At 41.6% G+C, this 26,874-nt stretch overlaps 2 protein-coding genes across 4 annotated transcripts; one reads left to right on the top strand and one right to left on the bottom strand.

Moving 5' to 3' along the window:
* Positions 1-2,595: 2,595 nt before the first annotated feature.
* ccdc59 (coiled-coil domain containing 59) lies at positions 2,596-9,612 on the bottom strand. Of its 2 annotated transcripts, XM_083757730.1 has the most exons (6): positions 9,330-9,612; positions 9,117-9,251; positions 7,080-7,343; positions 5,450-5,618; positions 4,767-4,875; positions 2,596-3,862 (listed from the first exon to the last, which is right to left on the bottom strand). In XM_083757730.1, exons 1-6 carry the CDS (start codon positions 9,397-9,399, stop codon positions 3,698-3,700), a joined length of 912 nt encoding a protein of 303 aa, XP_083613856.1. In that variant the 5' UTR covers positions 9,400-9,612; the 3' UTR covers positions 2,596-3,697. The 2 variants fall into 2 exon arrangements, with proteins under 2 accessions (XP_083613856.1, XP_083613855.1); XM_083757729.1 differs by having other exon boundaries at positions 9,117-9,611.
* On the top strand, positions 9,613-26,874 carry mettl25 (methyltransferase like 25). Of its 2 annotated transcripts, none has more exons than XM_083757727.1 (13): positions 9,613-9,977; positions 10,769-10,945; positions 11,931-12,037; positions 12,486-12,687; positions 13,631-14,058; positions 15,196-15,346; positions 19,051-19,145; positions 19,680-19,709; positions 20,153-20,226; positions 22,173-22,266; positions 22,666-22,740; positions 24,045-24,116; positions 26,336-26,874. In XM_083757727.1, the coding sequence occupies exons 1-13, from the start codon at positions 9,770-9,772 to the stop codon at positions 26,465-26,467; spliced, it is 1,845 nt and encodes a 614-aa protein (XP_083613853.1). In that variant the 5' UTR covers positions 9,613-9,769; the 3' UTR covers positions 26,468-26,874. The 2 variants fall into 2 exon arrangements, with proteins under 2 accessions (XP_083613853.1, XP_083613854.1); XM_083757728.1 differs by having other exon boundaries at positions 13,634-14,058.

Here is a 26,874-nt window from a genome sequence, read left to right on the forward strand (position 1 = left end):
TTCCCCTCTGTGTTACACTATCGTACCGGCAAGTATACAATACGACTTCACATGAATCCTATAGCGTTCCATTTCTGGGGACGAATATTGCACAAAAATTGCAAATCTACAGTACAAGCTCACAGGTACTGTATATAGGGTTTTAGGGTTTACAATTCAGGCAAGCACATCAAATGCAGAGAGACCAAAAGGTAGATGGGGATCTACCCTTAGATTACAAAGGCTGTGCAGGTAGATCACATGACAATATAAAATAAAATACAAAATAAAAAACATTTTGGCATCTGCCACTTGAATTGATTGACATGGCGACTTGATTGATCGACATCAAAAAGGTGTGTTGCTGCGCACAAATGTCGGTAGCATTACAAAAAAAAATTAAAAGGAAAAAAAAGAAAACCCTACCCATTCGCCCCCTCTATTTACCATTCCAAGTGCATTTGTCTTATATGCAACACCACTGCCACTATTCCAGAGCCCCCTCAGGTACACTATTTTCAGCATCATATTTTTTTTCGGTGGGTTGATCTTGTTGAGCTGGTCATTTTGAAAGTAGCTCTCAAGTCATAAAAGTGTGGGCACCCCTGGTGTAGTGCCTCATTAATCTAGGCTAGAATCATAGTTAAACTAAGAACCTATATATGTACAACACAAATATGTACAATATAAAAACAGAAATCTGTTCAACATAAACTGATGCTATTGTCGATGAAACAACAAATAAAAAGAATCGAATGCAGACGAGTGTTGCATCATATACTATACCAGTGATTCTCAAACAGGGTTCAAATCAGTGTTTTTGGCAGAAATTTTCTATTTTAGTCACATTTTAGTCACCTGGAATGTATTAGTGTTCATCTAGATTATATAAATATAAAATAAATATCATTTTAGTTGACTAAATTAGTTGACTAAATCTACAAAAGAATATTTTGGTGGGCCTTGATGCCGTAATGGCAGATTTTATACTTGCTGAAAATAGCAGATCTGCTATTTTCAGCATGCAACCAAGTCTAAAATTACTTACTGGATACTGGATCTCTTGTCCACTAGTCCCTTCCTAACATTTTAGTCAAGTTTTTATCTGTTGACGAAATGGTCAATAGCCTACATTTAGTCTTAGTTTTAGTCATCATAGCTTAGTTTTCATCTTCATCAGTGAAAAAAGGTAATCGACAAACATTGTTGTTCTTAGTTTAAGTAGATTAAAACAACACTGGTTCAAATGGACCCAACGCGGATGATACTACAGGGCAGTTGGGGGTCCCAGAGATCAAAAAGGTATCTAATGGGGGAGGTCCATAGCCTGATGCATATCAAACTGGGGGTCCTTGACATTACAATGGTTGAGAATCACTGCTAAAGCCATAAAACATCTTCTCTTATGTCTCTCGTATCTTTTCAAATGGAGGTCCCATGGGCTAATGTGTCAATTTGGGGGTCCTTGACATGAAAATGTCATTAATGATATGCAAACTGGTAAATAAAGTTACCTTTAAAGGGAGAAGGTATGAGTTTGGTGTTTGGGCTTGTAAACACAGCAAAATGACAAGTAACCTTACATTACAACAGACACAAAGATGAACATACTTACAGTTCTGATTGAGGCAATACAGCAATATTTCTCAAACATTTTCATGTCAAGAACCTCTGAATAGATACGTATCTGGCCGCGCACCCCCTCATCTGAAAATGTTTTGTGCCAGGGACCCCCAGAAGAGATTTGTTAAAATAATAATAATTACATGGCATATAAACGGATAGTGGTTAGAAATTACCTGAGAAACCAGAGAGAACCAGCCCCTCTCTGACAACACTGTAAAACAAGTAGTAACAGACCCATTACATTTAGACATTTACTGTCTGTATAACCAAACAATTCAAAATGGAAACATTCTAAAATGCAATTCAAGGGAAATTTGCCAGTGCATTTTCAAATGCTATAGTTATCTAACACTATACTTTACAGAGGTATGCCACGAAAGGGTGAGGAAAAGTCAGAATAAACTCACCTTTTACAAGTGATATCCACATGAAAGCCAAGTTAAATCTATCCTCTTTCTCTCAGTATGAACAGAGCAAGTATACTTGGTAGGTTTTGGAAATCTGTGCAGCCATGTGATGTCATCCCACCATGTGATGTCATGGGGCCGGGCCCCCCAGGCTGCACCATGCACGCTGCAGAAAAGGCTCTATGCACAGCAGCAATTTTGAAAAGAACTTTGGTCCCTTCCCTACTTCCTAGAGGTGTTTACCGATGATACTAATGAGGGCTCCGTTCCATTCTGGTCAAACAGAGTCAGGGTGCTGCTATTGTGCATGTGGGCTCACTGGAAACACTCCAGCTTCACTGAGTCTCAAAGTGTCCTTGAGTGGGTTCCAAATGGCCCTGTATGGGTGTGTAACTCTGAGAGTGTAAATGGACGGGTCTATTTGGTTCCATTTGTGCACTCTTATGGGGGGGTGCTTGAAATAATTAACCAAATGTCTATCTGTCTGTCCTCGCAGACCACTTGGGGGTCCACGGACCACCTGCCTAATAACATTCATTTTGTGCCTATCCCTGTGCATAATTTAGTGTTCATACAGTATATTCAAATGGATACATACAAACTATGATTAGCTACGTAAATCAGACAGACAGACAGACAGACACACACGTGTCATAAGCAAACATACTAAAAGAATAAGATGATTATTATGTTATAAGGCTGATTCTACAAATGCCTTCTAAATCTGTACATCTCAAAAATGTTCAAACATAGCAGATGTACAAGCTGTCAGAGCTGCACGAGATTATTTATCTGCTATTTTGTGAATATCTAAAATGACACAGATGCTTTGCCGATTTTAATAACTATGTTTAAGACAAAAGTAGTTAAATAATTGGTTTTCTCCATAATAAAGATGGAAAACGTACATAAAGAAATGTCAATGTTTGTCTTTTTTTTAAGAACCACATTTATTGGAAGTGTATACGGTAAATACATTAAATAATATATCGGTATTTAGATGGGCCATTTCCATTGGTTGTGAGGGGGTTGCTCTATCAGTGGTTCCGCATTGATTTCCACAAATATTATTAATACCTAAAATAATTTCACATTCCTGGATGACTGCTTTACAATGCCATCTCGTGGCCTGCGATTGAAATGCACAAAGATTAACCTGCTAGATGAATTGGCCACTACAGCCCGGGAAGTATCTGCACGCCCGGTAGAGAATGTTATCTCATCAAGTCACCTTTGGCCCAAAGGTCGGCGCTCACTCCAAAATGAGGTTGAGACCCCTTACCTGTCCACTCAGAAAAGATGGTTAAACAGCACTGTCCATTTGCAGTAGTGGTGGCATCGCAGAGTTGATACAGTACCATTCAATAAATCCTATACTTGGATGATCCAAGTCGCACATGTCTCTGTACGAGCCCCCCCCTCCTGTTTTTGCTCAACACTAAAATATCTTCGCCAAAAATAGCCAATCTACAAGCTCACAACGCATTGCATTTTGCAATGTTCTGTGAGCTTGTAGATCAGCTATTTTGGACGAATGTTTGCCCCAGAATAGGGATGTCAGGGTTCAAGTTGCTAAAATAGTTTCTTCTTAAACAGAATATAAGCCATTAATTAAGCCAAATATTGGCAAGTTCCCATTGTTCTTACATCTCTCCTCAAATAAACAGTAAAGCTGTGGTGCCGTGTCATTTGGAGGAACCTTGGATCTTCTGCAGCAGGTATTCCATCTGTACGTTCAGGTTGGGTTGTCCTCTCTTGGTCTTCTTACACAACATCTGATACGTGTCCTTCTTCTTCTGCTTGTACTTCTGGATGGCCTCCTCTTTCTGCTGCTTGTTCATCAGGAACTCCTGGGATGCAAAATAACGAGCGCACTTTTAAACCACTGTGTACAGACATGTTTAGAGTCACAGAGGCAAATATTAGAGTTGTTTCCATTCCGATCACATGATACTTGATACAGCATATCATTTACATGTACAGTCAATTATTGTATACTTTGAATGCTTCCTTTTTATACTCTTACTGTACCATTTACATAATTATTTTACTAACTCGCAGCTGCATAATTATTAATGGATTTTTACTTATTCCTAGGTCATGCATAGATGTACAGATGGAACCTTTAACGGTCTATTTGGTTCCATTCGTACACTCTCAAAGTTACAGACCAAGTATTCATTTGGACCCCTCAAGGGAACGCAGAGAGTCCGTGGACCACACTTAGAGAGTCAATATCCTAGATTTATATTTTTAATTACACACTGGTTACTGGATCGGTACTCAGTATCGACCGATACCCGTATGGAGAAGGAACAAATGGTATTGGTACATCTGGTGTGCTGGGGTCCTGGACTCACCTGCCACTTCTTTAGACCAGACACTATGAGGAGTTTCTCCAAGAGGATGTAACGAGTAATGCGGAGGAATGCGAATACGTGCAGTTGTTTTGTCTGCTGAAGGTTAGGTGTTTAATGTTTTAAATAGACCACAATGGAAATGGCTTTTTAGTGATTTGATCCATCATGGCATCTATATAGTTGCACTGTTTGCTTTTAAATTATGCAAGTAAAATATTATATTATATTCCTCCCTATTCTGCTCCATGCTGAGGGCACCCTCGACTAACCTGTAGCTGCCCGTTTACCACCTACCATACAAACCCGGTAAATGTTGTTGGTTGCAGTACCCAGCCAAGCGGGTGGCAACACCGTGGTGAAGGCTCTGTGGTGGTGGACGAAAGAAATGTTTTACCTCTTTCTTCATCCTGTTTTTTTCTTGGACTTTTTCAAACTCCTCTTTGGTCTTCTGGAAGGAAGTCATCTTGGTAATTTTCTTCTTCATCCGGTTGCTCATGGGGACACTAAGAGGAACACAGAGTAGAGGAAATCAGCGTGTGCTGTGCATTTTGCAATGAGTTAAATGTTTAGTAGCATAAACCGAGTGCTACAGCTTGAGCATACAAGACATCTGGAAGTAGATCGACAGGTGAACAGCCAGCACACTTCCAAACATAACTTGATATTTCCCTAAGTATTCATAAATCATTACCATATCTCTCTGAGAATCAATAAAGGTTTGAACTTATCTGTATCTGAAAGGAGTAGTCCACCAAAGAAATTACGTATTTCCTATCAATTATACACCCCATGAAGCCTTGAAATTGAATTCATGGAGATTCTATTGCTTTTGTCACATTGCTGAGCCAATAATTTGATGACGAAATTATTTGATGATGAATTTTGGTGGCTGGTCAGTAGGAGACTCAATCAAGTCTCCTACCGGAGACTCCACTGGTCGTCAAATTATTGGAATCATGAATGCTACAAAAACTAAAAAGATCTCCGTGAATCCAAGGCTTCATAGGGTGTGGAATTGATAGAAATGAAGTTTGGGTGAACTACTCCTACATGTATGGATGTATGGAGTAGCATTACCTCTCTGTTTCCTTGGACTCTGTGGGTTCGGTTCTGAGACTGTCTGATGTTGCATCAGCAGCCAGCTCCGTTTCAGCAGCGCCAGCTCTTGGTTCTGGTTCTGCGGGACCAGCTATCGGCGGTTCTGGTTCTACAGCACGAGCAGTTGTTTCTGGTGTCGCAGGAGCAGCTGCAGTAGTGGGGGAAAAGTACTCACAATTCTTACTTAGAAGTAAAAGTATCAATACTGCAATGTAGAAATACTCCGTTACAAGCAAAAGTCTGGAATTCAAGAAGGTTTAACAGTATTGGCATCAAAATGTACTTAATACAACAGAATGATGCTCATGGATTATTCAGAATAAAGATGCTAGAGTGCACAGCGTATTTGGCCGATTTGTTTAAAAAAAAAAAAGTACTCATTATGCAGAATGTTTTTCAAATGTATAAAAATATTTTTAAAATAGCAGATCTACACACTCACAATGCGTTGCATGATCTTGCATTGTGGCTCATTGTGAGCTTGTAGATCAGCAATTTTCTAAAGAATATATAGGGCTGAAGTGGTTAATGTATGTCTTGCAGTAATACCCAAAAACTAAATAAGTTTTGAAATAAGAAAAATACTCCCAAGTAGGGATTAAGGCTGTACCCTAGACCTTATTTTAGGACTCGAACTTCGGCAGAAATTTTCGAGTGAACATTCGGACCATTTGTTTCTAATTAATTAAAATAATAAACGTCTCGATCAGAGCGTCTGAGTTTCTGTAGCAGTTTTCGGAAGGGCGGGGGAGCAGTCGGTTTGGGGGGGTTCCCGACAGCTGCGCGTAAGCGACGCCGTCAGAAGCCCCCTCGCTCAGGAAGGCCCCCTCACTCTCAGACACACAACGTGTGTTGTTGTGACAATAACATACAGCCTACCGGTATGTAAGAGGAATATAAACACAAGACCGTGGCGCAAAACTTCATATTTACCCTGCTCTAATGCAACAAAAGTGTGTTCTTCCACACTCACAAGAAGTGGGCACAGGGAAAAAGCAGATCTTCCGTGACCGATTTGCTTAACAATGATCAGAGTTCACTCCTTTTTGCTATCATGCTAGAGAGCATAATGCTAATATATTATGGCTGCTAGTAAGAAAAGCGATCATGCTGGCGCGCGTGTGTGTTTGTGTGTGTGTGTGTGCGTGTGTGTGTGTGTGTGTGAGTGAGTGAGTGAGTGAGTGAGTGAGTGAGTGAGTGAGTGAGTGAGTGAGTGAGTGAGTGAGTGAGTGAGTGAGTGAGACCAAATGAACGTGCACAGCAGAACAATAAGGGGAGATTTCTTTAAAAAATCGTAACTTCTTACATGTTCATATCGCATTCTCGCCGAGATATATTTTCAAGTTAATACAAAAATAATAATAATAATTATTATTATATTTTTTTTAAATAAAGATTATATTAAAAAAACGAATGGTTCAAGCCCATTAATTAAGATTCGAGTGCCAACCCTAACGAGCGAACATTCGAACCTTGAATGTTTGGGGACAGCCTTAGTAGGGATCATGTTTTTTTTTGCTCCCGATCCGATTCCGATCATTTGAAAGTGACGTGATCGGGCCCGATTTACAGTACATGTACGGTACTTAAGTTACTTTACACAACTGACCAGCAGTTGTTTCCGGTTCTGCTTCTGCAGAATCGGAACCTTCAGTCTTCTCCTCGCGCCCTCGGACTCTTTTCAGCCTGTTGTTCCGGGCCTGTGTTTTCTGCTCCTCTGCCTCGGCGAGGTACAGGTGTCTGAGGTGCTCCGGGTACTGCTCCGCCTCGTACGATGCACTTCGGACCTCAGGCTTCCGTCTTCTCTCCTTCGACTGCATCTTTCTGTATTCACGCTGGACCTTCAGTTTCCTCTTGAAGGCCCAGCCCTGACCTGAAGGACAAGAGGGAAAAAGGCACACAAACAGATGAATGACTGGGGTTCCACCAAACAAATAAAAAAATAAACACAAACCAATGCAAGGATTAAAGCAAAAATAAAATCTGTTAAACTGTCCCGGTTAACAGATTTCTTTCACCTTTGCTTTTATATGACATATCCGAGACCATTATGAAGATGGAATGGAAGATGCTTCATGTTGCTAGTTAGACACATCAAATGCTCTAATCTTAAATTAATAACCGAAAATATAGTGTGAAATTAAGAGCAAAAACATAAAATATCAAAACAAATGGATTAATTATAATTATACAAAAATACAAGTGTCTACAAACAGCAGATGAGTCATAGGAATTTAGGAAGACACACAGCTGGTACATATAGATTGTATTGATACTATAGATTCAGATTAAAAAGTTAGGGTAAGTGAACTTCTTCGGTTAAAATATGTGTTAAAGCTCTCTATTGAGTCTATTCTGACCCATACTCATTGTTATATAGAGCATACATGGGCAACTGGCATGCAGCATACAGCCCACTTAATGTGGCATGCAGGTTAATATCAGATACTGATATAATATTGCTTTCAGCTGTTACAATTCCAAACATGGCACGCTTTAATTACTTCTGTCTATATAATTATGTAGCTTAATGACTAGTATTACAATGTTAATGTATTTTTTTATGTCCAATTGTATTTAGTTCATAGTTCAAGTTAACATAACTAACTAAATGCAATTGATATTAAATAAAACTTTTACTTTTCAGGATTCCAATTAAAAAACGGCACAAAATAATTCAGGATTTCAATTCGCACTGCGACGCATTTTGAGCTTGTAGATCATCTATTTTTGCTACGATAGAAATATCCAATGTGGCCCTCTGGAGTGAGTGTGGAGATAGTGGCCCTCTCCACCACCAATGTTGCCCTCTGGAGAGTGTGTGGAGATAGTGGCCCTCTCCACCACCAATGTTGCCCTCGCCTGATATAGAGAAGGGGTCTTCAGTGTTTTTCAGGCCAAGGACCCCTCAACTGAGCGAGAGATGAAGCAGGGACCCCCACTACATATTGGATTAATGTTAAATGTGTATTTTCGTACATTTAACTACTTAAACTCTCAATACTTTGCAACCTTGTGCTTGAAAATAAAAGGTTTGAGAACAACTTTTCTATTTGCCAGACATACAGATACAGTAGTGTTTTAGTAAATCAGTGTAATTTGGGTAACAATTCAAGATAGGTGGGCACTGGGACCCTCGATGTAAGATTGGCTATTTTGTATGAATGTTAAAAAAAAAGGGGAAAAAAATATTTTTTAAAGTAAAGTAAGGAAAGGAAAGGTACTATGTTTACCCAGGGTAACTGGACTAAGCTCTTAAGACTGGACTAAGAACTTTTACGGTATACAATGATTAGAACATGCTTACAAAGGTATAATATTCATAGTTATTTATCCAATCATTTTGGCCATGAACAATACGTTGAAGGATACAATTTTGTCTGTCTGTTAAAATTATGTACCGTGCATGTTCACATCATGTACAGTAGGCTATACATTACATTTCTTTTTAGTTGTCTTTTTTCTTTGATTCTTTGTTTTGGACAAAATAGCCAATTTTACATTGAGGTGCCCAGACGCCAGACCCTATAGTGCCCACCTATCCTGTGTGTGTATCCCATTGATAACCCCATAAGAATAACCATATATGAATGTACTGTTGTGATCTAATATCTGTCAAGTCAGACTGTATGAAATTAAAACGTACCTTCTCCAATACTGCCATCAAACACTTTGTCGTCGGGTGTCCATTTCTTCTTGAAATTATTATTAGACCACGAACCCCCTCCTCTCCCTGCAAACTGTCCTCTCCCTGCAAACTGTCCTCTCCCTGAAAACTGTCCTCTGCCTGAAAACTGTCCTCCTCTGCCTGAAAACTGTCCTCTGCCTGAAAACTGTCCTCCTCTGCCTGAAAACTGACCTCTCCCTGCAAACTGTCCTCCCCTGTCTGCAAACTGTCCTCTACCTCTATTCATTCTCTGATTTTCCATAATTTGATACTGAAATATTGTATTACACCTCGATTTAAATCATCGTGGATTTGTTGAATGTTTACAACTGCGCTTCCTTCCAAACCTGCATGCGTTTCCTTCGCGGCGCATAGCGATGACATCGTGGATGGAATCAAGAAGACGTGAGAAATCAATGGCAGAGAGCAGAGCCGTATAACAACACTGATGCCTCCTCGTTGAAATGAATGCATTTCGGTACATCCAAGATGGCGTCCTCGACCTGCCAGGAAACAAATCATTGTGGCGTTATCATCTACTAACGTCTGAGGCGTCCAGGTCTAGTGTGTAGAAGACTGCGTCCACACGTCCTTGTATGTTTCGTTTTATAGTTTTAGAGATATAAAGTAACATGGAATCTTCCCTTCGTGGCCTGGCTGACATTCAGCGACTCATAGACGAACTGAAACGGTTCTTTTCCGCGACGCTAGGTGTCGCCAACGCACATACGGTAGAGTTTTACACCCATGATGTGTGGAGTCAGTTCATGTCTGTACGACCAGAGGAGGTTCTGTCAGCCGTGAGTGACCACAAGGGGGCGCTAGAACACAACACAAACGGTAAATATCAATATCAGTCAGTCCAGTCATCATAAGTCCAGATAGTGTATTTACTCAGGTGTACAATTTTGAGTATCATATATTATTATTATAATTTCTGGTACTTTACACTTGTATTTAATTTGACTACATTGCATAAAACAAATCATGAAAAATCAATGAGATCATGAGGGAAATTTGAAAGATACCCTGCAACACAGTAGCCTATATAAAGTGTATATATAGGCTATAAAATGTATATTTTATTTAAGAAATGTATTTAATTCAGTAATATACTATTTTCATTTTAATATAGCTGTCCTGCATAATGAGGGGTGCTAGGCCCTCCTATGTTCAGCTAGCCTATTAGTGTAGATTTCCGTCTACAAACATTAAATTCCCATTGACAATGAATGGAGACGTCATGACTCATATATGGACGAGCAAATCGTCTATTTTTGTTCTACACAAAGTAAATTCCCATTTACAAGAGAATTTATATCATGTGTCTGAGCAAATCTGTATTTCTGTGCTACAATTCTCCATCCCATTGACAATGAATGGAGAATTACGTGTGTGTACGTATGTGTCTGAAGCTGAGCAAATAGACATGCTACGTCATGATGATGTACGATGATAAGAGCACCCCTCATTTCACACAGGCGTGATTGTTTTTAATATATATAATTATTTTTTTTGAGTGGTGCAACCACTCCTATAGACAGCTATGTGTGTGTCCCTGTGTACAGTACAGTACCACTCACTTCAGGGTCTGATTTTAAACTTTTCTTTGGCATATTTTCATTCCACAGAGGTGTCCAACACTACCTATGGGTTCTGCCACACCACAAAGCGTCTGGTTGACGTTCAGGAGCTTCTGAAAGCAGCTGAGTCCCTCTCCCTGCCCGGCCTAAGAGTCTGCATGAGCAGAGATGGACTCCTGCAGACCCTCAGAGCGACCAACACAGTCTCACAACTCGCAGAGGAAGGTAAAAGAAGAAGACTAATGCAGGGGTTCCCAAACTTTTTCATGTCAAGGACCCCCAAAATGATACTCATTAGCCTGCGGACCCCCATAAGAGAAGATCTTTTTTTACGGCTCTAGCATTTTCATTTCAAGGGCCTCCGATTTGACCTGAATTAGGCTACGGTCCCCCATTTAATGGCATTTTTATCTCTGGGACCCCAATTTATATTGTAAAATTAGATTAGATTAGATTCAATTTATTGTCACTGCACATAGTATACAAATACTTTGACAATAAAATAAAATGAAATCAAAGTTCATTTAACTCTGAGAGTGTACAAATGGTTCCATTTGTACACTCTCTGAGTTACAGACCCAGGGTCCATTTGGTTGCTAGTTATCATTTAGCTGGGGACCCCCTGGAACTCTCTCAAGGACCCCACTTTGGGAACCACTTGACTAATGGACTGCACAAGGTTAATTGCCAAGCTGACAGTGAATGTATTGCTGTTTATCGGTGAGCTTGAGTGTGTATTCCATATGTCTGGCTGCACTGGAATGTTTATCTGTTGTGTTTATATTCAGGAGAGTGTGGAGTCAACAATTCAGACAGTTTAGAAATCTGAGGATACAGCAGTGATGAGATTCAAGATCCTATTGGTCAGCTAATGGAAGGGTGCATGCTGTGTCAGAGGTGGAGGCTCTTAGACATTAGACCAGTGGCTCTCAGTCTCAACCTTTTCAGGCCTGACCAACCAAAATAGTCATATTTGAACTGACCCTGACAAGCAATTGAACCTGTAGGAGTTGAGACATTCAATGTTGTTTGACTCGGTTCAACAGATAAATATTGTGAAAATAGATGATCTGCTATTATCCAAATGTTTGCCTCTTAGCCGATCTACAATCTTTTAGATCTGTCAGAATTCGTCTGAATGGCAGTGAATGAGTTAATCCAGACCATAGTAGCATTCTTTGGTGAAATATTAAACGGCTGACTTGACCAGGTGCCGTTCTGGAGCCAGATGAGTTCATGAACTCTAAGAAGTCCCATGAGGTCCAGTCCATGTCTGAGGTGGTGGGATGTCTGGCGCAGCGCTGCGGAGTCAACCAGGTAGAGAGACCAGCCAGATTATTCTACAAAGTGTGTGTGGAGGGTGGCCAGAGAGGCACCAGTGGGTCTTCTAACGGTTAGAAGACCATAATTATGTGCAATCCCATTAGAACCGTCCCAGGCTCTAATGGGATTGCACATGCATCTATTCATACTCCAGTTTTTGGTGATAACCAAGTTGACCACCGAAACGGTGGTTAGTAAAAACAAGTGTTTGAGTGAGCGATGAGTCTCTTACCACCGCGGCTTACTATAGTACTTTTACTTTTGGTACTTTTTAAGTGAATTTTGATGCCAATGCTTTTGTACTTTTACTCAAGTAGTTTCGATGCCAATACTTTTGTAGGCCTACTTTGACTCAAATAGACTACATTTTGAATTCTGGACATTTCCACCACTGAAGGGAATGATGCCTGTCTCTCTCTCTCTCTCTCTCTCTCTCTGTCAGGTGATCGACGTCGGCTCTGGGAAGGGCTACCTGTGCTCCTTCCTGTCTCTGCGGTACGGCCTCCACGTCTATGGCATCGACTCGTCCAGCAGCAACACGCACGGCGCCCAGGAGAGGAACCGGAAGCTCAGGAGGTTCTCCAGGGCCTACCAGAGACACAGCAGGGCGGCTGGTGTGAGTCGGAGCGAACCAACGGATTCAGGTCAGGATGCGTTTCGTGTTTAATGAATTGCATTTATTTTATAGCGCTTTTCCAAGTGCTCAAATCGCTTTACAATGGTTCATTCATTCATTCATATACTTGGAGGTGAAGAGGCGAACAGTCGACGCCAGCGTCCTCACTTCCCACATTCACACACCGATGGTGGCGAGCTCACACCGACCAACTCATTGGTCAGTGTTTGTTACCTACTACGCTAGCAGCAGCTACTCCTCCTTGGGCTCCACACAGAAATAAATTACATTACATAACATGAAAACATTTTTCATAACAGTATAAACTATAAAAAAAATATTTAAAAAAAATACAACCAAATGAAGTGAGGGGCACCTGGTATTGTTTGTTAAAGTGCTCTAAAAACAAACATTAAAAGTCCATTGACTTGGCTGCTACTCTGTTTAAAGTGCTCTAAAAACAAATATTTAAAAAGTCCATAGACTTGGCTACCAGATGACGATAGAGGGTATGCGTGTGACATCATCATCATACCCAGAGGTTATGCTGGAACGCCTACTGAGTGGCAAAAAACTACTTTCTGGCCTTGACAGCTCATACATCCAAACAGAGAAGTCCTATTTGATTAGATTAAATAACTTTAAACAACATTAAATTAACTTGGTCACTCACTTTGCCACTCAATCTGCCATTCACTTTATGCATGCGCATACACTCTATTCTGAAAGCCAGGCGTTGGAGGGACTAGTGCCCTTCCAAAAATAATCTCAATTATATGGTGTAGTAAATCCTTGCATACATATAACTTCTTAATGATACCCCAAGAACCATAGTTACAATTTCAGGTTTATATTCAGTCTGCACAGACCAAGAATCACTAAACAATGTGCAGTATGTGTTAGCCGCAATCAAAAAGCAGATTCCACGAGATACTTCTTTAATTTCTTTTTAAAATCTGTTTTCTTGGCAGAAGTAAGGATCGGAAGCAATGCCTCAGACACCGTTTTAGGCGTCTTGGAGCACAGCATTAATCTGGAGCAAAACGCAGCCGAAGAGGAAATGGCATCGCCGGGGGACGGGAAGCACAACGTGTCGTCGTCGGCACCGACGGCCTCGTCAGAAGTCCACCCCGCGGCTGACGGGAACGCAGACCACAGCCGACCGTGCACAGAAACGGAGGACCTGTTCCTTAGCGGGCTGTCTGTGGACGCGGTCGAGGTCACCTCTCCCAGGGTGCCCGCTGGCGAGCTGAGCGCCGCGGAGAGGGAGAGGAGGAAGAGGGTGAACTTGGAGAGGAAGGCTCAGAACCGACCCGACGGAGGCGGCATGCACTTCTCTCCGCTCACGTCCTACGTCACGCCGCAAACGGAGCTGCGGGAGCTCATCAGCGAACTGGAGGTGAGAGCGTCCGAAAGTGTCCGACCCGATAAATTGAGGATAAACTACTAGAGGATAAACTACTAGAGCTGTTCCAGAAATCGGTCGATACTGCCTAAAATGCTGGAGTCGGTATCGGTCTGTATGCCAGTCTATGCTAATCTGACACCATGTAATTTATTTATCACATGATGATATGCTATACAGCATATTACAGTCATCTATTATTGTTTTTTTTAATATTCTTACTGTACTACTTACAGTATAACTTATTTCAAGGATCCCCATAACTCTGAGAGTGAACCAGTGGTCTAGATGTCAACATTACAGCCTAAAATAAACTTGTCAGCACTCTGTGGAAAAAAGGGCCACTGCTACTGTAACAGACATTTTGGGGGCTTTATGCCTTTACCGTACCTAACGGTAACTAAACTGCAGACACGGTGGAAATTCCATACTTTTGCATTCTGGTTTCTTGCATAGCACACTTCAGCAGTGGAAATAGCACATTGTCTCTGTCGGGTGGAAAACTCATGTCCATGTGAAAAGTAGTAAAAGTAACAGATACACAAGCTCAAAGCGCTTCACGCTGCTACTTTTGATGCTTCTGTGTGACACTGTATTAATTGCGACTGCAAATTGCGACCGAAAATTAAGGCTCGGCCCTAGCTGGGCCCTCAACAAACCCTGTACACTCAAAACATTGCTCCTGCTGCCACCCTTAGATCTCCATATATGGAGCTGACCTGTTCTGACATTCCATATGTTGATCTAACCTCATCAAACCCTGTGCACTCAAGCCACGCTCAATATATATATGGCCAGTACAGAATTAATTCCATATTGATCCATGCCAAAGTGCCAGCGCTCGCCCAGCAGTCTGTTGTCACCCAGGCGGCCCTTCGGGCGTCTTACTGCTAGTATGATAGGGCCGTCGATTTACGAAAAAACACAAAAAGTTTAAATACGGAGATAAGAGGTTTCTGCCCCGACAGCAACGATACATCTCCTAAGAATTCCAGCAAGTGTCTTAAATTACAGCTGTGGCCGGACCGTTTTGTATTCTTGGACGTAGATTGTTTGCGGTGTTCACTGTGTAATCTGTGGCACCGGTCGTCGTCAATAACGCTCGTCACGGATCATGTCTCCTCTGGCCAGGATGCGGTCATGGTTGGACTGCACACGTGTGGAGACCTGGCGGCCAGCACCCTGAGGATGTTTGTGGCCAAGCAGGAGCTGTCCTCCGTCTGCAGTGTGGGCTGCTGCTACCACCTGCTCACCGAGGAGCATGACCCTACTGCCACGCAGGGTAACCACACACGCACGCACACACACACTAGCTGCTATAACGCGTCATGCAAAACTGCAATACTGTTGCGCAAAGACCCGCCCCCGCCTGCCCCTGATTGGCCTACTGAACGTCCCCTTCTGTGACACACGCGGTTAGTTACCCTGCGTGGCAGTAGGGTCATGCTCCTCGGTGAGGAGGTGCCACAAAGGGTAACTAACCACACGCACGTCGGTCGCACACCCAAAATAAAATGAACACTGGTCTGTTAGTAGAGCGACCTTTGTCCTGTGGCGTTTGTTCACGCTGCCAGGGCCATGCGGCGTCGGAGCCAAGAGCCTCATCATGACATCATTGATGACATCATTGACAGCTGATTGAAAACACTCTAGGCTTTGCATGCACCTCGTTCTAGTGCTGTTTTAAAGTCTGGGACGTATTTTAATGAATAAAATGTTATTTTAACCTCTGTATTGGTAGAGCATGTTAATTTCTAATAGCATGTTTGTTCAGTAACAGCAGTCCCCCCGTCTATCCAGGTCTTTATTAAACAGAAAATGTATTTCAAGGTCAGGATAGTGAGGATACCAATTGTATCAAATCAGGATCAGGATACAGATTAAACAAGTGATGACACAAATAAATGAGCAGACAAAATGGGGAACTGTTAAAATTAAGCTGATAAATGGGCACTCTCTCCTAATTGGTGAAATGTTGTCAACCTACCTGAAAATGTATTTCCTGTTTATCAAAGAGCTGGAGTGACAGGTGGACTCCTGTTACTGAATAATATAGTGCTTAAACCGTTTAACAAGAACCTTTTGAATATCACTTGACACTTACCCTACCTTTAACAATGTCAATAAAGTAATTTGAAACAGACTAGGTGCACCGCCATCTTTATTGTAATTTGGCCATTGTTGCTTTAAAATGAAGAACAAAACTTTGTCCTCTATTTTCTCCCTTAGGAAAATGTGCATGCGCACACACACACACACACACACACACACACACACACACACACACACACACACACACACACACACACACACACACACACACACACACACACACACACACACACACACACACACACACACACACACACACACACACACACACACACACACACACACACTCTTAGTATTCTGGGATGCAGGCCAAAACTCCTGCGGTCGACTACCTTGCCCTAAAATGGGAACCAACTCTCCATTTAATTATTTATGAGGAGGAGAGAACATACGGTAACAAATAACAATGCTATAGTTCTGTGTTATTTGTCAATTATGGTACTCTTGCAGTATGTGACTATTTATCACACACCATCTGGTGACCTGGGATTTGACATCCAGCTCACACCATCACGCACAATTAGCACAGTGAAAGAGGTAGGGAAGTTTAGGTTTGCGCTCTAAGCTCAAGGCTTATTTTAGAGGGCTGAAAACAGGTGTGAGAGGCCAGAATGAAAGTCCATAAACCAGTCGTTTTCAACCCTTTCAAGGGAAATGTATTCGCCATTTCAGCCACAGACCACCATTTCGATGAGATTTCAGCCTCTCAGACCCAAGAGATTTTGTTGTCATAGGATTGTGTCCCACAATTCCATGCTGTATTGATGTGGTACCATTAGTAGATAACAGGCAAACGTTGATCAAAACTAACAATTGTCCTACATTCTCCAAGTAATGCAGATGCTTAACTCTTCACTCTCAAGAGTTAAAGACCTATAAGGGTCCATTTGGTTTAATTTTACACTCTCAGTCTCAAGAGTTAAAGATCTGTGAGGGTCCATTTGGTTACCAACGCTCCATCATTTAGCTGCATGGGGACCACCTGGAACAGACGCAAGGGCCACTGGTTGAGAACCACTGCCATAAACATAAACAACAAAAAGACTGGCACACTGAAAGTTGACAACTGAGGCTCTTTAGATGCAATAATAATATATAACTGATAATAATAGTCCTTTACTTATAAAAGTGCAAAACCATGTTGTTGATGTTCTGAGGAGAGAAACTGTGTAACTTTTTGCACTTTTGTTACTAATGGACAATGTTTCTTTGCATCTAAAGAGCCTCCGTTTTCATATTTCAGTGTGCTAGCCTTTTTGCTGTTTTGGACTTTCAATTAGTAACAGTGACCACGCAGAATTCATCTCATAAAGGGGCCACAGCTTCTCCTAATAAACACCATGTTTTAGGAGTTAGGACTTGACGTGTGTTTGGTCGGTCGCACGCAAAGCACATTAAAACACTTGTCTTTATGAGCAGTGTGGACAGGAAGTGGGCAGGTCGATGTTCTTGCTTTGGCCACTGCAGACATGCAACCTAGCAGTGCGTAAACACCTCTCCGTGATACTGTAAACCTAGTGGTTTCATGTCTAGGACCCCACATGCTGTAGAGCGCCAAAGTGTGACATCACTGCTGCTAGAGGGCGCTATGCCCTTGGGTCAGGGGGAGTTATTTTTTGGAATCCTCATAGGCAAATCTTAGATCGGCTCATATTTAAAGAACTGTGTTCCAGGAACCTATCTGCAAAAAAGGGGGAGGAAAAAAAAGAGAAAAAGCTCTGTTCTCGAGAGATTAGAAATAAACCAACCACCCCAGCGATTTTACTCATAGGCCTGGATATGAAGCATCAACTGACGATGAAAAATACTAATTCACCCAAATAGTAAGAAAATACTTTTATCCAAACACAGACATTATCAAATGTAACTCAATATCATAAACGTCACACAAGCACCTGACAAAATCACCGGAGTGGTTTGTTTATTTTTGGATCAAAGTTCTTATTATGACGTGATCTAAAATGTGCCTATGGGAATTCCAACGCAAACAATAGCGCCGTGACTAGTGGGAGTGACGTCAGGACTTTGGTACTCTATGAGTCTATGTGAAAAGAAGTAGTATAAGAAAAAACCACTAGCCTTCAAGCTGAGGAACAGCCTGTTGGAAGGAAATGTATCTGCTAGCCATGTGCCAAGCAGAAGGAGTGCTGATCAGACAGCGTTAGTCTGACCAGAGTAGTTTGAAGGGCCTCAATTGGCGCCCTTCGTGGGATGAATGCTTCACTTGATTGCGTCCCGTAAACTAACATCCAGTGTGTGTTTGTGTGTGTGTATATGTGGGAATACTACAGTATGTGGTCGTTGAGGGAGGTCTACAGTAGATTGATTATGATGCCTTAGTCTATAAATTAATGAGCAGATGATTCTGTATCTAAGGCAAGCAATGTTTAAGATTCTGTATCTAAACAATGTTGGTGGGAAAAGCAGATTTTATCTCTGCTGCTGTCGGCCAGATGTCCAAAATATTAACTTTTCAGAAAAAATAAAAAAACATGTTTTTAGAACAACACAACGCTACCTCGTCAAAGTTGGTATGGTAGTGACTTCTTACATCGTCAGATACTTCTTGAATGTGTCCTTATAATATCATCACTTTACCAAAATACGGCTCAAGTAGAGTTAGGCTTTTTTCCGCCTGACTTTGACATTCTAATCAACGATGGACAAGACAACTATCTCCAGTTAGGTGGTTTGAACGATAGTTTGAGGATCCATTGGCGTTAGGAGGTTCAGTCAGAAGCACGTTTTAATACTTTTCATTGGTGTACATACACAGATTAGCTGCTTTCTGCTCGACAGCGACAATATTTGTCTTTGTGTGCGTGTGTGTGTGTGTGTGTGTGTGTGCGCGCGCGTGCGTCATGTCCTCATCAGATGGTGTCAGCGGTGTGTATGGCTTCCCGATGAGTCAGTACCTCAGGGAGCAGTCCTGGTTCTGTGGCAGAAACGCCAGGATGTCAGCATGCTTGGTGAGAACTCTGTGTACACCATCAGCTGATTCAATGAACAATGGTATAGCTGATTCTACTTATATTATAACAAGGCCTCAATGCATCTTTAACCCATTTAGACCTGAGGCCGATTCTACAAAATAATGTCTTCTAACAAACGAAACACTGAAACTTCTGAAAAACGTGTTGCTATCAGTGGTGCTCAAATGTTTTCATGTCAAGGACCCCCAGAATTATATGTATTTAGCCGCCGACCCCCATCTGGAAATATGGTGTTCCAGGGACGACTTGAGTTAAAAAGATATTTGTTTAAAAATATATTTGTATTATTTATTATTCAAAGATTTTCAAATATGTTCACGATTAAAAGAAAATAGCAGTGATGCGCTATGAGCTTGTATAACTCCTATTTATGCATAGCCAACCAATGTGCTATAGATAGCTAAATTCTACTATACACTGACTACAGCAGCCAATATTTGTATTCAATAAAAAGCACTTGATTACTCTTAGTTGTGTGTTGGTAAATTATTTTCCCTTTTCCTGAAACAGGCTTTGGAGAGAGTATCAGTTGGCCAAGGGGTGAGTCATCAATTATATGCATACATCATCGACATTAAAAAACAAATAACACGCAACCTGCAACTTTATAGCAGCTTTTCCTCATGTTCATCTTAGATTTACTGTATAATACATACAGTATAGATTTGCTGTATACAGTATGCACACAGTCGTATAAACTGTCCATTAATTTATCCTAGGCTGTGATCGACTAAAGTGTATTTATTTGAAATGTAGCTGGCCTCGTACAGGGCTCTAAGCCAAAGCTGATATGTGAAACCAGTGACCATTAGTTATGGAATGTTTATAAATATTCATGCAATCATGAGCTACAGTAGATTGATTACATGTTGCACAACGACTTGCAGTGCATACATATCTCTGAATAACAAGGTACTAATAATGTCTCTTTAAAATGTAATTTAAATGTATTTAACAATTGACACATTTGTTATTTTTTGCAGATTCACATGGAGTCCTTGTTCTACAGAGCCGTTCTTCATGTTATTCTAAGGGACCATTATGGAAGCCATAAAAGGTAACGGGAGACAATACATTCTGAACCGAACCAGTATCTTTTACTAGGGCCTTCAAATACAGAACCTTTCTAACAGAAGGAAGGCAATTGACCTTTTTACCAATACAATAATATTAAAGAAAGTGTTAACTGGTTAATATGTGTACAGTCACTTTAAAACGTAAACGTAAACGTTAGCCTCTTGTCTAAACATGACGTCATGGGCCGCTATGCTCAATAACAGGCTTAATAAGCCCAAAGCTTATTGATAACACGTACTCAACAAGATTGTTACCGGTGTGTGAATGTGAAGTACATTCATTGTAAAGCGTTTGAGTAAATGTAAATGGAGTACATTTACCATACATGATTTTACTAGAGTTGTTCCGATACGATGCCAGTATCTGGAAAGCTGTGCTACAACCTTTTAGCACCACCAGTCCCATCATCCTGAAAATGTGTTGCCAACTTTGGTGAATAGACTGTCTGTCTGTTGTCTAGTGGGGAGGACGGGGGACGGGGGGAATATTTCCAGACAGAGCCTGCCTGGGCTGAGGTTGCACTGGCGCTCAATTTGCACGACACGCTTTCGGCCTCACATCTGTGCTGATTGAAGATATCATCAGCATACATCTGGGGGGAGCATTAGCACAGGGCCGTGTCATGTGACGATGTGCTTTGTTGTGAGTTGGATGTCAACACCCAAAAGATCGTTCAAGCCCCACGACGATGTCTCTGGGACTGTTGTTCCAGAGCTGAAGCATGACCGAAGCCTGTGTCTCAGGGAGGAAGGTTGTGTACTGGATAGATAGATACCCATGCATGGAGGTTAGTTACACATGGCTGACATCTTACAAGTTGGACACCGTGATCACAATGGTCCGGTCTTTAATTAACACCAGAGGCACTCCAGTACCCGTTTCATACTGTAGATACCAGTTTATTTTCTTTCCGATTTCGATACCCGCAACTTGCGTATCGGGTCAATATCGCGAGTACCGATCCGATGCCATACCAGTGTGTAATTTAGAAGATATATAGGACAGTGGTTCTCAAAGTGAGGTCCAGGGACTCCCAGGGTTCCTTGGACCCTTACAAGGGTCTGTCTGACACTGCAACAGTACAAACGGGTCCATTTGGTTCCATTTGTACACTCAGAGTTATGGGGATCCTTGAAATGAGCACAGAAAGGTTTGAGAACCACTGATCTAGGAATCAATTTAAATCCCATTAATAATTATTAAAGTGCAACTGTAAATTATAGTAAGGTAAAATAATAATGTAAATAGTACACGGTTAACAGAATTTCAGGCATTATCGGTATCGGCTGCTTTTCCGATGCTGGTATCGGAAACCGGAACAACCCTACTGCTTCATCATGTTACTCTGCAACTATCATAGGGAGATGTTTGGGGCCAAGGGTACAGAGACCAATGGTAGGCTGAACACACCTTGTTTTTAACAGTTTTTAACAGAAAGATCGCAGCCACGTCACGTGGCATTCATTCATTCATTCAGCCTTTGGAGAGCTACAGTACACATATACTGTATGCTGACGGGGGGGGGGGGGGGGGGAGAAGTACCGGAATTTCAGTGATCTGTATGGGAGATTCAAACCAGAGGTTGAGTGTCCAATGTGCTGTTGCATCATGCTTGGTGGGAGATTGTGTCATCATCTTTGGAGAATACGACACACCCAAAAACCTGTACATCTTAGAAACGTAAATCCTAGTCTGGAGACGTTATGAAAGCCAGCAGCTATGCAGTATGGTCGGCAGCCATGACAACCAACAGCAACATAAAAATGTAGTTTTTCTTTCAAATAAATAACACAGTCGTGTATGTGTGTGTGTGTGTGTGTGTGTGTGTGTGTGTGTGTGTGTGTGTGTGTGTGTGTGTGTGTGTGTGTGTGTGTGTGTGTGTGTGTGTGTGTGTGTGTGTGTGTGCGCGCGCGCGTGCCTCCACAGTGAGAAGCGAGTGGGGAACGTCTACTCCAAGTCCACATCTTTTGTAGACTACGTTCAAAGAGCTCTACACAGGCTGGAGCTGGACGGGTCAAAGGTCAGGACCAGTAGCACCTTCCATAAACAACAGGGAAAAGAATGTCGATATTCAAAAAAGTCGTGGTAAAGTCCTGTAATCCATAGTGTGGCATTTGTACGTTTATTTGTCCATTAATTATTTTATTTCTGGCTAACAGAAACAGCATTTGACAACCACTACTACTAGTACTCCTAATATGCCATAGTGTCATGATGTATACGTGTATTGTGATTAAAATAGGAACATTATGTGTTAAAAAAAAGGAGATCAGCCATGGCTTATTTTAGACTGCATATGAACCAGATTCTGCTGGTGTTGGGTTAGAAACACTGAAGTCAGCTGTGTTTCCACTACTACGCCCATTTATTTACCTTTACACCCCTCCCTCTGTCTCTCTCTCTCTCTCTCTCTCTCTAGCTTTGTGACAGTGACATTCAGGATTACTACGACAGATTCACACCAAGAATGGCTGAGATGCACGCTTTTAATATGGTGAGTGTTCCCAGTGTTAGGTTACTGCTGTCTGTGAATGAAAAACCATGAATAGACAATAGCTATTGGAGAACCCTGGCTTTAGGTCATCATTATTCTCTATATGTGGTGAAAGTGGTTATTAAATTGCACTTAACCTTTGTTTAGATTTACGCAGCAGCTACAATAACTTGTAATGAGCTCTACTTTGTATAAACCGCTTTTCTCCGCTTGATATGTTTAATACGATCGAATTGCAGGGCATTAGAAGAGATTATTAAAGCCAGCCGTGTAGGAATACAGGAGTGATCATCAAAGTGAATAGGAAATAAAGTATCAGTGGAATTCAGCTCAGACCACTAATTGTGGTGTTAAAATACCACTTTTACTTCATGGACTGAAAGTGTAGACCACCCACTACTAGGGCTGCACGATATGGACAACATTTCATATGTCGGTATTTATGCCAAAGAAATAATTTGCGATTTAACGGTATTATCGCGATACGTGGAGTTTGCATGTTCTCCCCGTGTCCCCTAGGGTAGGTACCCTCACAAAAAACATGCAGTAATCCTGGTCTCTAAACTGCCTCCCACTGGCCAGCCTGGCCTGATGGAGGGGAAAGGAACTGGTTGGAATAACGTGTTCCTTCGTCCAACCAGGGAAACTCCCCCCTGTCAGGTGTAAAGGAGCGACTTGGATGCATTAAAGGGACACTTCACCCTTTTTGCAAAAAAATATATGTTAATGACGTTTAGAAGCTTTAGATCACTTTCCTGGGGGTCTTTATGTGTGTAATATGTGGTTTTAGATATTTTAGATTGTAGCAGTGAGCCTGTTGTCTCTGATGTCATGGACACTGGTCTCACTACCTTCCTGGACTACAATTCCCATAATTCTTTGGTGCACTGCTCCTCCTTGTGGATAGGGGGAGAGCTGTCTTACTGAGACAACATGTAGTCCAGGAAGGAAGTGAGCCCAGTGTCCATGACATCAGAGCCAACAGGCTCAATGCTACAATCTAAAATATCTAAAACCACATATTACACACATAAAGACCCCCAGGAAAGTGTTCTAAAGCTTCTAAACGTCATTAACATATATTTTTTTGCAAAAAGGGTGAAGTGTCCCTTTAAGGAAGCATGAGTTAAAGTCCGTTGCTCTCCCCAGGTTGGCCGAGGGTGTGTAGAGCCCAGGATCACATTAGATAATTGACACAGGGGTGAAAAATGGGTTACAAAATCCTGGATAAAAAATATATAAAACAATAAAAATAAAATAGCTGCTCATACTGTCTTTCTTCCGTCTCGTGTTTTCTTGTACAGCTGAAGGTGAGACTGGCTCCCTGCATCGAAGGTTTAATTATTCTGGATCGTCTCTGCTACCTGAAAGAGCAGGTGATTATTAGTGTGGTCACATTAGGGTTATTTGTGTGTGTGTGTGTGTGTGTGTGTGTGTGTGTGTGTGTGTGTGTGTGTGTGTGTGTGTGTGTGTGTGTGTGTGTGCATGCGTGTACATGCAGGTATAGTATATCCATGTGTGTGATAGAGAGGAAGAGAAAGGTAGTGCATGCTGTGGACCGATGTACCGAAGTCCTAATCTCAAGACAGATCCAGAGCTCTGTAGCTGAATCTGTCAGTTACAACGTGTAAACTGTAGAGTTAGGAATGTTAGGAATCAATGTAAACAAACGACGCGTGCGGCCTGAATTAAGTGGAGCGCTAAAGTAGAGTGAACGGCTAAGATCTGGTCTGGAAGTGGGTGATGCCCCCAGAGGAAAATTTTAAAGTCCTGACATCACTGGCTCATCCCCTGGGTCACTTAATCCCTGGAATGACATTTTTTCAGTTGGGGTCGGCGGCCAATTACATATTTAGATTTATTAAAGGTCAGTGGTGTGAGAATAGAAGCCCCGTGTACAAAAGTATTGGCATCAAAATATACTTAAAGTATCAAAGGTAAAAGCAGAATGTCCCATTCTCACATGTTCAAAATGTATGAAAGATCTTTTGAAAATAGCCGATCTATAATCTGCCTTTTTCAAATAGCCGAAATGTATAGAGGCTAGAGCTTAAGTAGTTAATGTTTGGTAATACAAATATAAATCTACAAAGTAACTAGTAAAGTTTTCAAATAATTGTAGTGGATTAAGAAGTAGGCTACAATATTTGCATCTTAGATGTATTGGAGTAGAAGTAAAAGTATTGCAAATTGGAAATACGCTGCTGCTGCTGCTGCTGCTGCTGTCTCCCTGCCTCGCTCGTGGCTAACCTGCTGCTCATGAAGTTTTTGCAAATCCCACCGCCTCCCCAGCATCCACCTGTATACAGGCTCTGTTTCTAGGCATGGGGGTCTTATTCATTCCCTGTAATTCTACTTGGCTTATAATTCCAATTCCAACATTAAAATGTTAATGTTACAGGGAATGAATAGGGACAGAGCCCTGACGCCAATCTATGCTTCATATATCTATGCTCAATAAATATATATTCTAAATTCACTCTAAGAGTTGTCTGACTGAAGTGCAGTACTTAAATAAGTAAATGTACTTAGGTACTAGTTACTTTATATTAAGGTTTAGATTTGGGCTCCATTGGTTAAAAACGTTCAACCTTTGAAGTCACAGTGAGATTATACGACACACAGCTTCCCTCTTTCACACAACGTACTGACTTGTGTTCTCAGTGATTTGCTTGTGCAGAGCGTTGAAGGGAATTTGAAAGCGGTTTCTCTCGATGACGAATGTGTGAACGTGAGGTGGGGTATCATGGGGTGGGGCGGGGGGGTTTGGGTCTTAGTGTGGGGAGGAGGGGGGATGAAGCACCATATTGGTTTTATTATTCATACCATCTTGAGTGTTGGTGTCGGTGAAACTACAGTTGACAAGGAATTGAACACGCTATGCTATAGGTGCAGCGGCCAAACATAACAAGCTAATCTGTATAGGCTGAGTGATTGTGATGATGAGATATGTAAGAGCTGCTGGCTTTGATGTTCTTGATTACATGTGATTATATTGTATATGAAATGAAACACGTGAATGTCATTGGTTAGCCTGTGAGACATGTCTCTGGAGGGGGATGACGTTTGCGTGCGACTGTAAAAATGAAATGTACATAAAGTAATGTGTGTATAATGTGATAAATGACGTGGCATCGGAATGGCATATAGACGGCCGTACTCACTGATACCAGCAATTCAGGTAGTATCGGAACAACTCTAGTACTGCAGACCAAGCAGCGGGAGAAACAATGTTTTTAACCCATTCTGAACGGGCACCCATTTTGGTGTCAGCATCACGTCATGCTTTAGCTATTTAAAAATAGCAGATCTACAAGCTCATATCGCGCCACCGAGTGGCGCGATACGAGCTTGTAGGTCTGCTATTTTTGAAAAATCGAAGAACGACTGACATTTTTTAGAATCTGATCTCAGGTCAGAATGGGTTCATCAGACCAGTGTGTGTCCGGCGGAAACCTCGTATGAATCTGATCTCAGGTCAGAATGAGTTAATGTGTGCGTGCGCGTGTGTGTGTGTGTGTGTGTGTGTGTGTGCGTGCGTGCGTGCGTGCGTGCGTGCGTGCGTGCGTGTGTTGTGTGGGTGTCTCTCTCACAGGAACACATTGGATTCTCTGCGGTGGTGCAACTCTTTGACCCAGTGCTGTCTCCGAGGTGTTATGCCGTGGTCGGTGTGAAACGTCCCTGTCACAGTGGAACAACTGCACAGCAAGCAGTGAACCCCTTATGAAGAGCACTTTATAGACTAGTAAAGACTACAAAGTTCATCTGTTATATTCCTGTGCTGTTAGATTTATTTTTATTACAGTGGATCATTTCATTATCTATGTCAGTTTGGTTTGGATCCAGATCCAACATTGAGGAGTCGGACTCCGGAACCTTTTTTCTTTCTTTTTCATCACACTGTCAGAGCTGGTATGTGGACTTCACGTCTGCTGTACAATTACGATACAGGTGGTTTTAATTGCATGTCATGGACAACCATAACTCTGAGAGTGTACAAACGGAACCAAATGGACCCTTAAGCAGTGTTGACTGACTGATTGGCTATTTTAAGCATGCAACCAAGTGTAAAATCACTAACACTGGATCTCTTTTCCACTAGTCCCTTCCTAACATTTTAGTCTAGTTTTTATT

This window comes from Protomyctophum parallelum (genome assembly GCF_964188405.1).
Source record: "Protomyctophum parallelum genome assembly, chromosome: 22".
In the NCBI taxonomy this organism is placed as follows: Eukaryota; Metazoa; Chordata; class Actinopteri; order Myctophiformes; family Myctophidae; genus Protomyctophum; species Protomyctophum parallelum.

Bases quoted from the DNA above. Each gene is read 5' to 3' on its own strand.
- ccdc59 (XM_083757729.1), bottom strand. From the start codon at position 9,399: ATGGAAAATCAGAGAATGAATAGAGGTAGAGGACAGTTTGCAGACAGG. The intron at 7,344-9,116 runs GTACGTTTTAAT...CTTGTCCTTCAG, and splicing joins TGATGGCAGTATTGGAGAAG to GTCAGGGCTGGGCCTTCAAG. The intron at 4,876-5,449 runs GTAATGCTACTC...TGTTCCTCTTAG, and splicing joins GAGTCCAAGGAAACAGAGAG to TGTCCCCATGAGCAACCGGA.
- mettl25 (XM_083757727.1), top strand. From the start codon at position 9,770: ATGGAATCTTCCCTTCGTGGCCTGGCTGACATTCAGCGACTCATAGAC. The intron at 9,978-10,768 runs GTAAATATCAAT...TTCATTCCACAG, and splicing joins GCTAGAACACAACACAAACG to AGGTGTCCAACACTACCTAT. The intron at 22,741-24,044 runs GTGAGTGTTCCC...TTTCTTGTACAG, and splicing joins AGATGCACGCTTTTAATATG to CTGAAGGTGAGACTGGCTCC.